Source organism: Cyphomyrmex costatus, unplaced genomic scaffold (assembly GCF_001594065.2).
Source record: "Cyphomyrmex costatus isolate MS0001 unplaced genomic scaffold, Ccosl1.0 scaffold666, whole genome shotgun sequence".
Classification (NCBI taxonomy): Eukaryota; Metazoa; Arthropoda; class Insecta; order Hymenoptera; family Formicidae; genus Cyphomyrmex; species Cyphomyrmex costatus.
Window position 1 is genome coordinate 409,582 of NW_017280229.1, and position 15,827 is coordinate 425,408.

The 15,827-nt window shown below is 35.7% G+C and overlaps 1 protein-coding gene across 1 annotated transcript; it reads right to left on the reverse strand.

The window, feature by feature from the left end:
• Positions 1–966: 966 nt before the first annotated feature.
• On the reverse strand, positions 967–12,837 carry LOC108780031 (mucin-5AC). Its single transcript, XM_018547602.1, is given in 10 exon segments — positions 967–2,445; positions 3,098–3,718; positions 4,129–4,596; positions 4,989–5,462; positions 6,069–6,752; positions 7,046–7,304; positions 7,683–9,580; positions 10,384–10,776; positions 11,100–11,447; positions 12,676–12,837. Coding segments are annotated over 10 exon segments (6,786 nt in total).
• Between the last annotated feature and the right edge of the window lie 2,990 nt (positions 12,838–15,827).

A 15,827-nucleotide genomic window follows, 5' to 3' on the forward strand; every position in this document is an offset into this window, starting at 1 on the left:
TTCGTATCTTTATTAAAATACTTACACGCTTAACTTACACGTATACTACACAAGTATGTAGTTAAATTAAATAGACTTAGCTTCCTACACGTTACTCGCGCACACAAGTCGAGCTTCCGCGCTTCGACCTCGCTGAAAGAACGCCGGCACACGCTCGGCGCCCTTTTTATAAGCACGCGTCGCGACAGTCGATCGATTTGCCGCTGGCGACGCAGAATTCCTTCCCTGAAGGGGACATCTCTTTTCACAACTGATATCACGTTGGCATTTTGCTTTTAACCCTCCGACACACATTATTTGTCGCGACATCTTGAGCGATAAAATATCTCCTAGCGATAAAATATCTTCTCTAAATAAAGGTGCCTAGAGAAGAGAATATTGATCATTCCTTATGTGTGAAACTTGCTGATCAATTCACTGTTCTGCTATTGCGCTGTAATTTAGCTGACATTTTAGGTCAAACGTTAATTTATCTTTTGTGACGTAAAATGAGATTTTTTTTATTTGATTTAATTGTGTAATTAAGAGATTTTATGTATTTCTATGTACGAAAAGTAATCTGAGAAAATATTCGTATGAAGAAGATATAACTGTAGTTTTAGATATTGATGAATATGACGATTGTTGTAAATTCGATTTGTTAACGTATCTCTATCAATAAATAAAAATTATGCAAAAAAATGCAAAAGTTAACACTTTCCTGTCCGGTGAAGTTTAATTCAATTATTCGATTTTATTTGGTTCTTTCAGATCTATTTAAAATCGATATATGTATAAGATTACCATTTACAAACATGTTAATGTAGAAAATTTTACTAAATTATTCAATATCTTTTACTGTATTCTTCGACAATAACAGATACTCAATAAATCGAGATTTCTACTTGCCATTTACAGTTTATCTTTTAACAATCGGACAAGAAAGTGCTAAGAATAATCCCACACAATCGAATTATCGTATTTCCCTCATCTCGTCATAGCATCATCCATCTTGGGTCTCGTCATTACACATCGACCCCTGTAACAAATTTCTGTCATGTGAGACACTTTCGTTGTAGTCGAGGTTTTTAGGACCCTGCCTAGCATCGTAGAGTTCGTCCTAAATATGTTACCCATTTGTCTGCTGGATGTTTTCGTGGTCGTCGTGGAAGGTTCCGTTATTAAAGTCTCCTCGGACAGTATCAGCATGTTCGTGGTCGTGTCTGGAATCAACGTGGTCGTTTCGAAATTAATAACGCCCTCCTTCGTCGTCGTTTCTTGTATTTCTTTAGGTTTTGTTCCATTCTCTTCAACCTCAACACGTTGCGTTGCAAAAATATCCTGTGGAGGGTTAGTCGTGTCGACTTTTCGATCGATCTCTTTATTTTCTTTCACGCTCGCCACGTGCGCTAAAGCAGTACTATTCATGTTATAATTATCTCTCTCACTTTTAGCTTCGATCACTTTCGCAATCTCCTCATCCTCCTCGGCGTTTTTCATACTGTCGAAGATAGCCTTCACGTAATCGGAGAGTGTTTTCACAGTGCTCTCGCCCTCGTTTCGCGTAACGATGCCGGGGATAGGCGTCGTAGTATATGAATTCAACGTAGTTTGTGACCTATCAAAATCCGACGGGTATTTCACTTCGCTCCATTCGATTTTATGATTCTTCGGGTGCGCCTCGTTATCTTCGATATTTTCTTGCCTCTTTAACGTCATTATATGTTCCTTCTCTTTACTGATGGCACTCAATTTTCGTTTATCTTCTTTTGGAAAGCCAGCTAGTTTCGTTGTGCTATCCTCGTTTTTCTTCGAATTACCTGATCCATTGGGATAATTTAATGGTAGGTTATATCTTTGATTAAATATTTCGACATTTTCCAAACTACTTTGCTCTCTTTCGTCTTCCTGAGAATTCTTGTATTTTTTTGGCTTAGCTTCTTTTTGCGCTTCAGTTTCTCCCAAATGAGTTGTTCCTTCGGTTATCGCTTCCTGGGACTCATCGTTTGATTTGTTTAAATTTTCAGTCACCGTTGTAGTGCGTTCTTCATCAATATTTGCTATCAGCGTCGTATCGATCGGCGTGTAATTCTCTTTCAACGTTGTAATTTGGCCATCGTCAGAAAAAACGTACGGTGTCGTCATTGGTGTCGATATCGTCCAGTTGGGTATTTCAGTAGTAATCGAAGTGATACGAGTCGGAATGGAGACTTCATCATTCTTCAACATCTCTTCCAGAAAATCCTGGAGAAGCGATTTCTTGGTCGATTCTGCGGCTGTCGTGCTACTTGTGGTAACGGTCGTCGCAATCGGCTGGGCGGTGGTAAACCGCGAGTCGCGAATCGGATTGTACTTGTATTGATCTTGAACCAGGCTGTTCACCGCAGAATTGTAGTGCTGAGATTCGGCGGTGACGAAATCGTCCACGAGAGGTCTTACGCGCACGCGAACTTTCCTTCTCCGAGTCTGAAACATAAATTTTTTATTTAGCCTGTATATTGTCTCCTGCAGAATAGAATATCACGAAAAAAGGATTTCAGAGAAATAACTTAAAGGACCCCGCATTAATTATATAGAACTGGATTCTAAAATGCATTAGTTTTCAAATATAATTTAACTTGTAAATGTGGTGAAAAAGAGACGTCATAAATATTGTATAAGGCTCAATAATGTTTTGAGCTATGGTTTTACATCTTTGATATCATAACTTAAAAACAAATCCATTATTGAGCCTTGCATCTTGTATCTATAACATCTTTTGTTCACCATATTATAAGCTGTGAAAACTAATTCAATTTTACGGAACTCAATTTTGCATATAATTAGTGTAGGACTGTGATTAGTTTTAATGCTACATTCAAATTCGGTATTGTTTACGTGTTATTTGTTTAATTGTTAAACAAATAACAATTAAACAATACTGTAATTTAATCAACAATGCTAATTATTTATTCTACAGAAATAATAAACTGCTCTATACTTATATTTTAGAAATATACTTTTTTATTTTAAAATATTTTATAATATTTTACTTTTCTATTGGTAAGAAAATCAGACTTTATTTTAGAATATTTTACCTTTCTATCGGTAAAAGATTCTATTTTAGAATATATTTTACCTTTCTACCGGTAAGGGAATCAGATTTTGTCTCCCTCTCACTGTTATCCATTTGTTTCGTAAGGTTTTCGTTTTGGTTGCTCGTCCAATCTCGCGATTCTGGCAACGTTTCCTTATCGCTTTGGGGTTGATCCTGAAGTACTGTTGTCGCTAAATTCGTCACTGGTGTCGTAGCGTTCAATTTCTCCGTGTGATCCTGCGCATTCGTTTTCCATCCGAAACCATCCATCATTGTGTCTTTATTGTCAGCATCGTTTAGATGTTTCTGATAGTCCGAGGAAACGACCATCGTGACCGACGACACCTCTGGTCCAGCCGTAATAATCTCAGGCGTATTTTCATTCTCCTGATCATTATCGGTTCTGCTTCGGCTTTTCTTCGATTCACCAGCTACGCGATTCGAAGCGAAGCTCGGCTGGAACGACGTCTTTGACAGCTTCGTAGACCACTGACTTTCGGCACCGTAAATATCACCGGTCGACTGTGCGCTCGCATCCGGGCGATTTGAATGGCTATACTTCTTTGGTTGAATACTAGCCAGCTGAGTCTGATCGTATTCTTCACGTTGCGACACTTGTTCCGGCAGATTGCCGAAGTTTAGAACAAATTCTTGAGGAGGATACTGAAAACATATACATTACATTTAAACAATCTAAAGAAGCGAAATGTATTTTGTAAAAAGGAAATTAATAACAATAATTTAGCTAAATATTTATATAGCGACAGCTTAACATGCTTTCAAAATCGTTTCTTTATTTCAAAATTGATACAACTCAAAAAATATAATTTTCGAATTATTACTATAAATAAGTTAAGTTAAGATAAATATATAATAAATATAATTAATAAGTTAAGATAAACATTATTATCAAGTAAAGTAACTCAATTTTATAGAAAATCATCAAAATCATTACCACTCAAAAAGTATGATTTTTGAAAGAAGCCATCGAGAATTAATATAATTTAAGAAGAGGGTTGTAAAACAAAAATAATATTTGATTAAAACAAATTAGAACAATTGAATTTACTTACGTTTTCGCTGTTTTCCTCATAAAATTGTGTCGGTCGATTTTGATTCGACATGAATTGCGGCGTGACGTCAAAATTATCTTCGTAGAGAGGCTGTTGTCCGCTCGCTGTCACTGGCAGCTGTTGTGACGTTATTCGAGGGTAGTTTTCGTCTAGCGGTAATTCGTTGTTTGCCTCTAGGCCGGATTCCGTGGTTGTCGTAATGCGTTTCTTCCCCGGCCGACGAATTCTTCCTCGTGATCTCGTCGACTTTGGCTCATCCGGTCTTGTTTTCGATTTTGTAATGTATACGGCATCGTCTGGTATAGTCGTCGCAACAGGTACGGTTTCTGTCGAAGTGCTTGTTGTTGTCGTCGTGAATATTTTCGTGGTCGGACGACGATTCGAGGTTTGGTATTTGGGACGATTTTTCAAAACGTGAGCCGGGCTCGACTCCACCGCTATCTCATCATTGGAGAGGAAGTGCTGTATCTATGGCATGTTTATTACTTTTTATTTTTATTTTTATATATTTTTCAAGCTTTTCAGGAAAGTGATTTTACCGAGTACTTTCTGCATGATGCAATATGTTGAAAGGAAGATTGATGGAGCATTACACAAAATTTTCATTTAAAAATTTCCGGTAAAAAACACTCTTTTTAGACATGTATTTAAAAAATTGAAAAATTTTAGATTATGGAAAATTGATTGATTATATAAAAACATACATGCTTTTAAAAACCGCTATTTCAATCAAAGATTATTTTATAATTTTTTGGTTGAAGTAAAAAGTTCCTTAAAATACTACAGAACAATTGTTGTTCAAAAATTTATTTATTTTTATGTGTAAAATTACTCTTTCTTTTTCTATTATACTATTTTACGGATCGTACCTCCGACAAAGCGGGTCTATATGTAACGGGTGCTTGGAATCTGGTATCCACCGGATGCACTGGATGTACCGGTTGGAAGTTTGGCGGTCTTATGAATCCATAATCGACATCCTCTTCCACCGTGCGAGCTGTCGTGGTTGTCGTCGGTGGCGGTATAGTGGTGGCGACCAATTTCTGCTGCTGAGTCGCGTGTATCTTTATGTACTCGTTACCCTCAGTTTGTACCTGCGATCCGTGACTTTGCGGGCGCACGCGTGTCCTCGTCCTCAATCCATCGCGATGCCGATGACCGGTGCTACGACCGGAATCGTTGTTCACAGCGCTGAAACGTACGTATTCATCCTGAGAACCTCGGGGGCGCGTTTGAATCGCGGAGTCATGATGAGTGCGACCGCCTCCTAGACGAGCTCGAACTCGTTGACGTATTATTACGGGCGCCGGAGTGGTTGTGCTAGTTGTGGTAATCTGGGACAGAAATAATTTTAACGATATTTTCCAACTTTGGTTAAAGAAACCTTATGCATAAAACTTATGCATAAAAGAAGGTTCTAAATCTTATAAAGAAATTTATGAACGTTTGTATAAATATAATGTATTTATATAGATAGTATTTATAAATATTGAAAAACTTATTTATAATATCAGTTATATGTTAATGAAGTTTAAATCTGTACAATGAAAATTTTTTATTTTCTGCAGAACATTTCTATAGTATTCCATTTTTATGTATTAATAATATAAAATCTTTGTTTAATATTTTTATATACACATTTTATATTTTTTATTTTTATGTTGTATTAACATTGTAAAGTAGAAATTTATTATTTTATAAAAACATCTTATTACTGCTCGATTTAGATCATATTTTCTCTATACTTTGCATTGCAAAAAAAACGAGCGAAATCTAATTATATTATAAAATCTTTAATTAGAGTTATATGTAGAAATTATATTGTAACTAATTATAATTTATCTCGTATTGTTATAAAATTTCGTCACATAAGAATATCTTCAGAGTGTACAACTAAATTTTTGTAAACATTAAAATAATAAATATTTTAATATACGTACTTCCATAAATGACGACTCTGTAGAGGGAATCTGTAATTCGTAATCCTCCTGCTTACTCTGTTGAAGTGGAACGAAAATCGGTGACGCATTTGGATCAGTTTCTATCGCTGTACTTTCGAGCTTGCCGGCATTATAGTCTGGTTGAGTTTGTGTCTCATAAATCGGAGAATATCGATGTTCCTCGCCAGGTGTTATTTGCGGGTCCACTGTCGTGGCCAGATTGTAGTTGGTCTCTTCCTGGTAACGCGGATATTCCTTAGGTCTCTGGGCAACTGTTTGGTCCGAATTTTCGTTTGCAATTTGATAATTGAATCCATTCACCGGAGCTTTCTCGAGTCCCAATGACTGGAAGTTATTGTTCTGATCATATATTGCGTCTTGATGCTGATATCGCGCTTCTTGAGGGTGGTTTTGAGGGTAATTTTGACTCCTGGAGTAATCGTCGGATATTAAGGGCGTGCTATGCTGAACCATGACCTCACGCAACGGCGGGTAATTCTCGGTCTGCATGGGAGCAGTCGGATAATTCTCCGGATAATTCATTCCTGACAAGGGAGTTTCCTTCTGCTGGAAACTAGAAGTAGATTCGCTCGGCGGTGAGTACATGTCGGGAGATACATTACTCTGCAAATCTCTCTGTGGATAGTTCTCGAAGTTAGCTGTTTGAATGTTGTGATTTTGAACCTGGACAAGTTTAAGCAACAACATTTACGTAAACAAGTATAATCCATGTAACAAGCTAACGTCACTTTAACGTTAAAATAACATTTAAGATGACATTTTATTACGAACAATATATGTAGATAATAATTATTATAAAAATAGAAAATCCTAATCATAATTTTTACTATGTAATTATAGACACAAATACCAAAGCTTTTCTTTCTGTATATCTAGAAAATGAAATTTTCGTGTTTTCTTTTAAAATCTTGATATTCAAATATAAAGAATAGGTGAGATTAAAAAATTAATCGTACCGTGGACTGGGCATTTGCTCTATCTCGATTCTTGAACTTTTGCGTTCTAGGTGTTGGTCTTCTATGTTCTATGTTTGCATATTTCTGCGTGGTTTCCGGCGTTTTCGATTTCGTTGGTTCATAAGAGGAGTCGCGGTAATCTTCCGTTGTGGTCGTAAATCTAGACTTGGATCGATTATACGTTGGTCTTCGGGTTGGTCTTTCCGTTTTGTTACCAGGTGCCTGAGTCGTTCTAACTCTTGTAGGTACGATTCTGCCTCTATATGTCATCAAATATAATTCTAATAATATATTAACGTCCCACTGACATTCACGATTGAAAAATTTTTATGCTCCACTTAAACTTAAACCATCAATTTTGATAAAATGGCATAAAAGTTTTATGTGGAAAAAATTTATGTTATTCCAACGCGAGATAAATTATCGACGCGTATGTATTCGAAAATCAATAAGAAAACCTTGAAAAATATTACAAAAAGATACACGGTTGAATTATTAAATTTGAATTATATATTAAATTGCGTGTTGACTGATATGAATATTTATTTCAAAAAGTTAAGTAACAAACAATATACTTTATATAATAAAATTATATGAAAAAATTGTGTTACACATAAACTGTTATAAATAAAATTACACTCACCTTCCTCGTGGCCTATAAGTTGTAGAGTTTATACGAGTAGTCGTCGTCGTTGGCGTCGTGGTCGTGGTCGTTGTTGATGGTGGTGTCGAAGCAACAGGAAGATTCCTCTCTTGCTTGTCTAACAAAGAATTTACCAAACCCGGCAATTGCGGAGAGATTGGTGGCAATTCTGCTGGTAAATTGTATTGTGTTGGTCCAACTGGCCCTCTGACGTCATTGGCGTCGTACGATTCACCCAGATTAGACTGGGAATGGTATTGTTCAGCGGTGTATTTCTGAGGCTCTCTTTGCTGACCAAGCTCTTGGTTGATAAGCGCTAATTGGGCCGCCAGATCCTGCTCCTTTGTGGAGGGATCCTGTGAATTTACTGACCTGTCCTGGAAATTTGGTATACTAGAATAGATTACTTCCTGTCTATAGCTGGCTGTTGTATCGACTTTCGGAGACTGAGTAGTCAGTTTGGTAGATTCTTGTTCGTAGTAATGCTTCGGCTTTGTTTTCGTGGTTGATTGTTCGCCATAGTATGCTGTGCTGACAGGAGACGGCTTATTGTCGTAATACTGCCTAAATCTGAACTTTGAACTTGAAGACGGCGTTGAATAAGTGGACTCGTATCTAGGACTGCTGGATTCCGGGGAGAAATTTGGAGTGGTCGAGGAATCGTAAGATGCGGTGGTAGCGATGGTTCCGCTTTGATCAATGTCACTGTAAGAGTTCGGTTGGATTAATGGCGTAGGGCTGGGATTCTGTTCGTCTGTTGGAGTGTTTGATTCCGAGGATGTTTCCGACAAATTGTTAATAACAACAGAACCAATGTGTGGCGCTGGGAAGGGTATTTTGGAATAACCCGAGGGCGGCTCGAAGCTTAGCGGAGCGACAAAGAAAGGCAGTTTGTCGACTTTGCGTTCCACCCTATTATGATCGATCGACGACAGATAGGGAAGATCGAACTTTGCATAACCATAAGGAGGATCCAGGTTTGACGGACCCACGAATACCTGCGGGCTATTGGGGCCAACGTTTTCCAGAACAGCAATGGTTTTCGCGTTTTTCAAGATCTTTAAGACATCAGTAACCTTGACGGTATCTAATCTGGACGTAGAACTGCCCATGTAAACCGAGAGGGGTGGCTGATTAGGCGATGGTGTAGTAGTGACCTCGCGGTGATTTGGTTGTTCTTGGTATTGATTGACTCGTGGACGTTGCCTGCCGCGAATCTTTTTGATCCTGTTGCCATCCGTGAGATGCTGGCGACGTGGCTGTTCACGGATTAAGGCTTGGGACTGAGTGTTTTGAAAACTCGGACTGGTAGCTCGTAATTGATCCTCCTGTTGACTTTCCAGAATTCTCTGCTGTTCCAACTCTAGCTTCTGTTTCTCCTCGCGTTGTCTGGCTTCTTCTTCGCGGCGTTTCTCCTCCTTGATGCGAAGTTCCGAAAGCCGTCGACGTTCGAGCTCTTCTTGCCTCTGTTTTTCTCTAGCATCGCGAATTCGATCCAATTCTCGTTGCCTCGCCATTTCCTCCAGCCTTTCCAATTCCTTTCGTTTCTTATCGGCCTCTTTTTGCCGTAACAGTTCCTGTTCTCTTTGAAGGGCCTCTTGTTGCAATCGTGTTTTCCGTTCGAGCGCCTTCTGCTCTTCGTTTAATCTAGTAAACTCCCTTGAGCGTTCCTCCTTTAGGAACTGCGCCGTCTCTTGATGTTCCCTCTGGATCTGCTGCAATACTTGCCGCGCGAAAGCTTCTTGATCGGGCGAAAGAGAGGTTTGGTCGATATTTGCTTGGTTCTCTCGTTGAGAATGCTGTTGGCGAACGGGATATTGCTTCCTTCCACGGCCCTTTTTCGATTGACCTCTTTGTGCCAATGTTTCCGCCGGGACATATACTAGTTGAATCTACAAGATATTACATTTACTGTTATTAAAACAGATATCTTTAATTCTGGTTTATAGATTTTTTTATGATTATTATTTTTCACTGTAACATTGAGAATGATCCGATCAGAGTCGAAACGTCTGTTGAACATTGTAGCTACATATATTATTATTTGAATTAAAATTTTTTGGTTTTGTTATATTGTCGGCTCTCTTTGACTCTTTTTATTTATATTGTTTTTTTATGAACATTAATGCTATTTCTAACATATAACTACTGAATTTAATAAATAAAAAGTTTGACGGTATCTTTTTCATGGAATATTTATAGAATATTTATTTAATGTATATTTTACAGTATGATTGGCAAATATATTGACATAATTAAATTTTGTTCTTGTTGCGTTATTACGTATTAATTCTATTGAATTACAGTATTATTATTGTACTATATTATTACATACGTATTATTGTTACAGATAACAATTATTGAAATTATTATCTATTATTAGAATTATTATAAACAGATAAAGTTATAAATGATAAAATTTACGATAATAAACATTTTTTACTTTTTCTTCGTAAATCCCAATGGTTGTTTAAATCAGTCATTATCATAAGTTCCACTTTTGTGATTAAGAAATCAGATCAATTTATGATTTTGCTCTGCGTTAGTTCCGGTTTTGCTCGGTTGATGTATGAATCTTTAATATTCTTTACATGCTCTGATTCAGTTTAATCTAACGATATTATCATAGAGATGTAAGAATTGGTCAATGTTTGTTAATTTGTCGGAAAGAAAGCTACGTAAGATTTGTACGAACCTCCTCTTCCTCATCGCCCACGCTTCCAATCAGAGAAGGTTGAGGTAATCCTTGTTCCTTCAAATGTTTTCCTTCGGGTCTGTGATTTCCTGGTTTCGGTACGTAAGTGTGAGGTCCTTCTCGCGCGTTCTGTATGTTCCCGTCATTTTGGCTATGTTGCAGTGCAACTTGACCCTGAATGGACAAGTTTGATAGTTCTTGATTTTGATAGGCTTGTCCCGGTCTTTGGAAATTCTGGGGAGGATGTACCGGTGGAAGTGCCTCCGAAACTGGTTGCGGAGGTACTAAAACTTCAGACGTTAATTCAGGTGCCGATGGCAAATTACCTAAGGAACTTGGCGGTAGTTTCTCATCTTCGGCGTTACCATAATCGCCGGGCGGAAATGGTTGAGTCTGTAAATAAATGTAAAATCAGTTAAGTGAAATAAAGGAGACCGGCTTGATTACATTATACAATTTTTTAATCCTTGTTAAATTTAATATAATATCTGTAACTTTAAGAAATATATTTAAATATATGTTTCTTATATAAAATTTTTTGCTAATTTATCTTTTTCAATATAAACGCAGCTTCAATCTTTTAAAAAATATATTAATTATAAAGAAAGAGTTGTATAAAGAAACATACATTCTTTAATATTTATTTGATGAAACTTTTTATAAAAAGAATAAATTCAAAGTATCTTGCATTTTCTACAGAAGCGAAATTATCTTACTTGAAGAAGTTGTTGCTGAGCTTTGAGCTGCTGCTGCAACAGAAGAAGCTTTTGAATACTCTCTTGCGTTTTCTGCAGCTGAATCAGCTGTTCCTGGTATTGGTGTTGAAGGGCGGGCGGTAACGCGAGCGTTTGGATTGGATTCGGTAAATGCGTGCTGCTAGACAGAAGTCCGCTTTCCGCGTTATTTCGCTGCAATTGAGCGGATGCAGTCCCTGGATTAGCCAGGGGGATCCATTCGCTGTTAGAGATTTGTCGTGACCATCGTTCAGCCGAACATCCATCGAATTCGCCTAACAATGTTAGGACGATGAATACCGCAGTCGATGTGAAGCACCTCCGCACAATCTAAAACCGACGATATCGATTAATGGATCACGGAGTAATTAACTTTGGCGACGATACGTATGCTACATTGACAGCGTAAAATTGCTTCGATTGTCTTTGCACAATGGATATGGGTCAATATCGACGTTTTAGCGGATTTTTTGAAATAGAGCATATCCATGTGCGCACATTGTAAGTGATGTAAACTTCAGTTTCGTATTACAGAATAAATTGCGTACTATAGGTATACGATGTATGTAAAATTATAAATAGAAATCTATTTGGAATTCTGCAACAGTCAAAAGTATGAAAGTTAATTAAATAATTAAAATACGAAATGACTCTCTACATATTGAAAATAATAAATAAATTTATTTTATTTTATAATACGGAAATAGAATCATGTTATTCCACGTATTATAGGAAACAGGATGTAAAGTACATTAGAGGGTAAAAAAACATCGTAATGCTTCGTGCGGAAGATAACAAGAAATCAGCCGCAATTTCACTGTTATCATGTTGTGAATAAATAATCGAGATCATGGAGCGATGAATTGGTCACGACTTTATAGTTTTAATGAAATCTGCGGTTTCGTAATGCGACAAAGCTGCGACGAACAAGCGTACGCACGTACACAATACTATTAATTACTTCCGATATGAATATTGATATTATTTCTTGTCAAACGTTTCATAAATAACTTTCTATATTATTATAAAATCTTTAAATAAATTATTTCCTCGTTGAGGGAAAGTTATAGTTCTACAAAAAGAGATTTCTGACAGAAGAATAAAATTATCGAAATGTATTGCAAATACATTTAGTAAAATAGTAATTATGTTATCATTCATTATTGAATGATCTCTCTTTTATGCCAATACAGAGAGAATTTCTATTGTTATTTTCAACCTCTTATTTTTAATTAAATAATATTTAATAAAAAGGGATTTTTTATTTGATTACAATATTATATAAATTTTCATTGATAATGATAATAGATAGTCATTATAATTGCATTTATTTCCGTTCAATCAATTGTATAAATTGAATTAAAATGTTATATACATATATATTTCGTGCGTTGTTACAAAATTGGTATATAAATATAATTAGGCGTCTACTTTTATATATATATATTTTTAATATTGAGTGAGAAAGTGTTAAATTTTATATCTACACATTTATAATCAAATTAAATTTTCATTCTTTTATAAAATAGAAAAATTTTATACTATATGATATGTCTACTTCTGATGTTTGCAATTGGCCCATTCCGAGCACATTGCGAGTGTCATCGATCGATCGTTCATCACGACCAGAGATGCGAATGACGCGTATTATTGCATCGGAATAACGCAGTTGTTCCAATATCTGCTTTCGATACAGTTTTCCGTTTCGTTTCCACTTCATTTATCGGTCGCGGAATTACACGCTGATGTATTAATACTCTATTTTGTGATATTTCTGCCAAATAAGTGATTAAATGAAGAAATAAATTGTTATAGCAATCACGTAATATTCGATCGTGATTTTTTTAACATGATATTTAGTTTTTACTTGATTTTTAAACAAAAATGTAATATTTAAAGATTTTTTAAAACTAACTCAATTAATAGTATGCTGTGAGCATGAATCATTTCACATGTAAAGACAACTTTCACAAAGCTACCGCTTTTGTCTATTTATACATATATTTGCACAATATATAGATATCTGTTTAGTCTGATATATCAAAAAAAATTGCTAATTATTTTAAAAACTAGGTTAAGTAATAATAATTTAAATCTTGTTAATAATTAAAAGATTATTAGGACAGAGTTTAATTTTCTTCAGTTGCGTATGAGTTAATCAAATATCTTATGAACAACAATTGTATAAAGTTTTAGGTTGATTAATTCGCAAGAAATATCTGAAGTGTTGGGTGACATGGTACTCCAAGTGAATGTAGTCGACCTTCTAGTTGTGCGGACACGGAAAGTGTAGGCATATAACATACAGTCTATTTTACATCCGCAAGTAAATTGACGGGAGTGTAACCATTCATACGCATATATTTGATTCTAATAAAACAATAAATTGAATTAAAGCTATTAATATATATATATATATAAATGATAATTAATTTTTTAATAAATTGTTTTAATAAACTACAAAGTAAATAATAAATATAATAAATTAAGAAACATTTAAAATAAAACAAATTTCATCAGTTATTTGTTTAAATTTATTATATTTTTGCGTTTAATCTAAATCTGACATAGAACCAGAAAGCGATTATTAATGATTGTTTGCCATTAATAACTGTTTAGGTAACGACTGCCAACAAAAATGCCATTAAAATTATTATAATGTTCTATTAATCTCTCCATGATTAATTATTGTGAGTATTATGCGATGATTACCGTTGTTAAAGTCCGTTGATGTTATCATTGCATGTCGCCTGCGAATCAGGGAAACTTTTGGAGTGCGACCAGAACTAACGAACTGTGAATCGCATCAAGTAGCGTACAACGATTTCTAGCAAATGACTCGGTTGTGATTATCTAGTCTTACGAGATCGCAAGTTGCCAGGCGAAGTTTTTACAAAAATGATGATTGATAGATTGCACAAGTAACTATGCGGGAAATAAGGGTATGTGGTAATAAAAATTGAGTAAAATCTATTTGTAGTAATGACAATATGAATTGAACTTTAAACACAATATACACAGCCATCGATAATTCCGGAAAAAATATTTCGAGTGGTTGGAACATGTTGAAGATCACTATCATACATTTTGTTATTATCCCTATTATGCTTCCAGATATTATCGTTGCAATTAAAGTCTGCACAATGATATCATCAGTATGATGATGATATTATCGTCGGGGTGAATGCTAATGTAAGGAATGTTAAGAATTTGTTAATTCTTGAACTGCATAATAATTTTTGAATGTAAATTGGTTAGATCTTCGTGCTACTGACATGATTTTGATTACGCACCACGAGCGTATCTATGTAATTTTCATTACGGAATATCGCGTGTCGGACACGCCACACAATTTTTCTGCTTTCTTCGCAATTTTTTCCGAGCGCATTCCGACCGGTCATTTTAGAAACGAATCCATCGAGTGTAAAATAACGGCGCGATCTACCGGAAGGGCCTTGTTGGAAAGAAAAGAAATCGATCCCGAACGTATGAGACGTTTGTTTGACACATATTGCGTGCATGTACATAGCAATGACATTCCAGAGATTTAATCGGCGAAAGCATTGGCAATGAAAAATTCACTTTCAAAAAAAAGAATTATGCGAGTAATATAGAATGTAGAAACACTTTTTAAATATAACATTATATAAATATAATATATCGAGAAGAGTTATGTTAAAGCCAATCGACTAAGTTTTATTACAATAATTTATTCTTCACTTTATTTCTTTTTATTCGGAAAGAACAGTTTTGTTGAAGTGTTTAAAAATTTAGCTAGGAACAGATCTGAAATTAATTTCGTTGATTTATCAAAATAAATATATAAAACGCTTAAGCATTGGTGACAATGCTGCTAAAAATTTTAATATTCTAGCAATTAGTTTAAGTATTCTATACATAATTATTTTGATGATCTAAACAAAATTATTTTCGAATCTACATTTAGCTAAAGGTTTTGTTACTTCAAAACCGTTATTTTTGTCATATCTTTTTTCTGTACTTAACTAAATTTTTTTATATTAAAAAGCAATTACGCGAATATTTTTTAATGATTAGATATTTCCTTCTTTTCTTCCCTAATAGTATACTTTTTATCCGAGATATATTCTGGGAATGTCCTTCGGATGTTGTCCTTCGGAAGAACAAACGGATGTCTGTACTGTTAAGGTAATTTTGATTCCCGAGGAGAACGTGATGATCACACCTGATTTAGTCAACTATAAAATAATCAGTTGTCGGTAAAAGCATATTTCAAGTGCTAGTTTAAGAATTTTCCATACTTTCAACTACATTTGAAAGTACGTCATCCTGTGATATCAGTGCCGTCGCAATTCCGTTTTCAATCCTAGCCGATAGCTTCCCACGTGCATTTAGCTGTGGGTGCGACTGAAGCTATCTGCTTGCCGTGGCCGTCAAAAGAAATGACTTTCTCTCGGTTAATGGAGGTGCACGTAAAGCATGATGCGATGTTCCCCGTTCTTGGTGAGCTTTGCTCTTAAGATCGCGTAGTCAATGCCGCCAGTAATGTGTGCAATTATCAGTCGTTCATGTTCGCTACATGCCGGATCAGAACGGCGTTAAAAAGGAGGTCGAGCACCTTTCTCTCAATGCTCAAGGAAGCTAGCCCGGGTCTTCAGATAAAGGCGCGGTCTTGGTATCGTTCAACATGGTCAAGCTTTTAAATCGTTTGAATGGCGCCATTAAAGATAA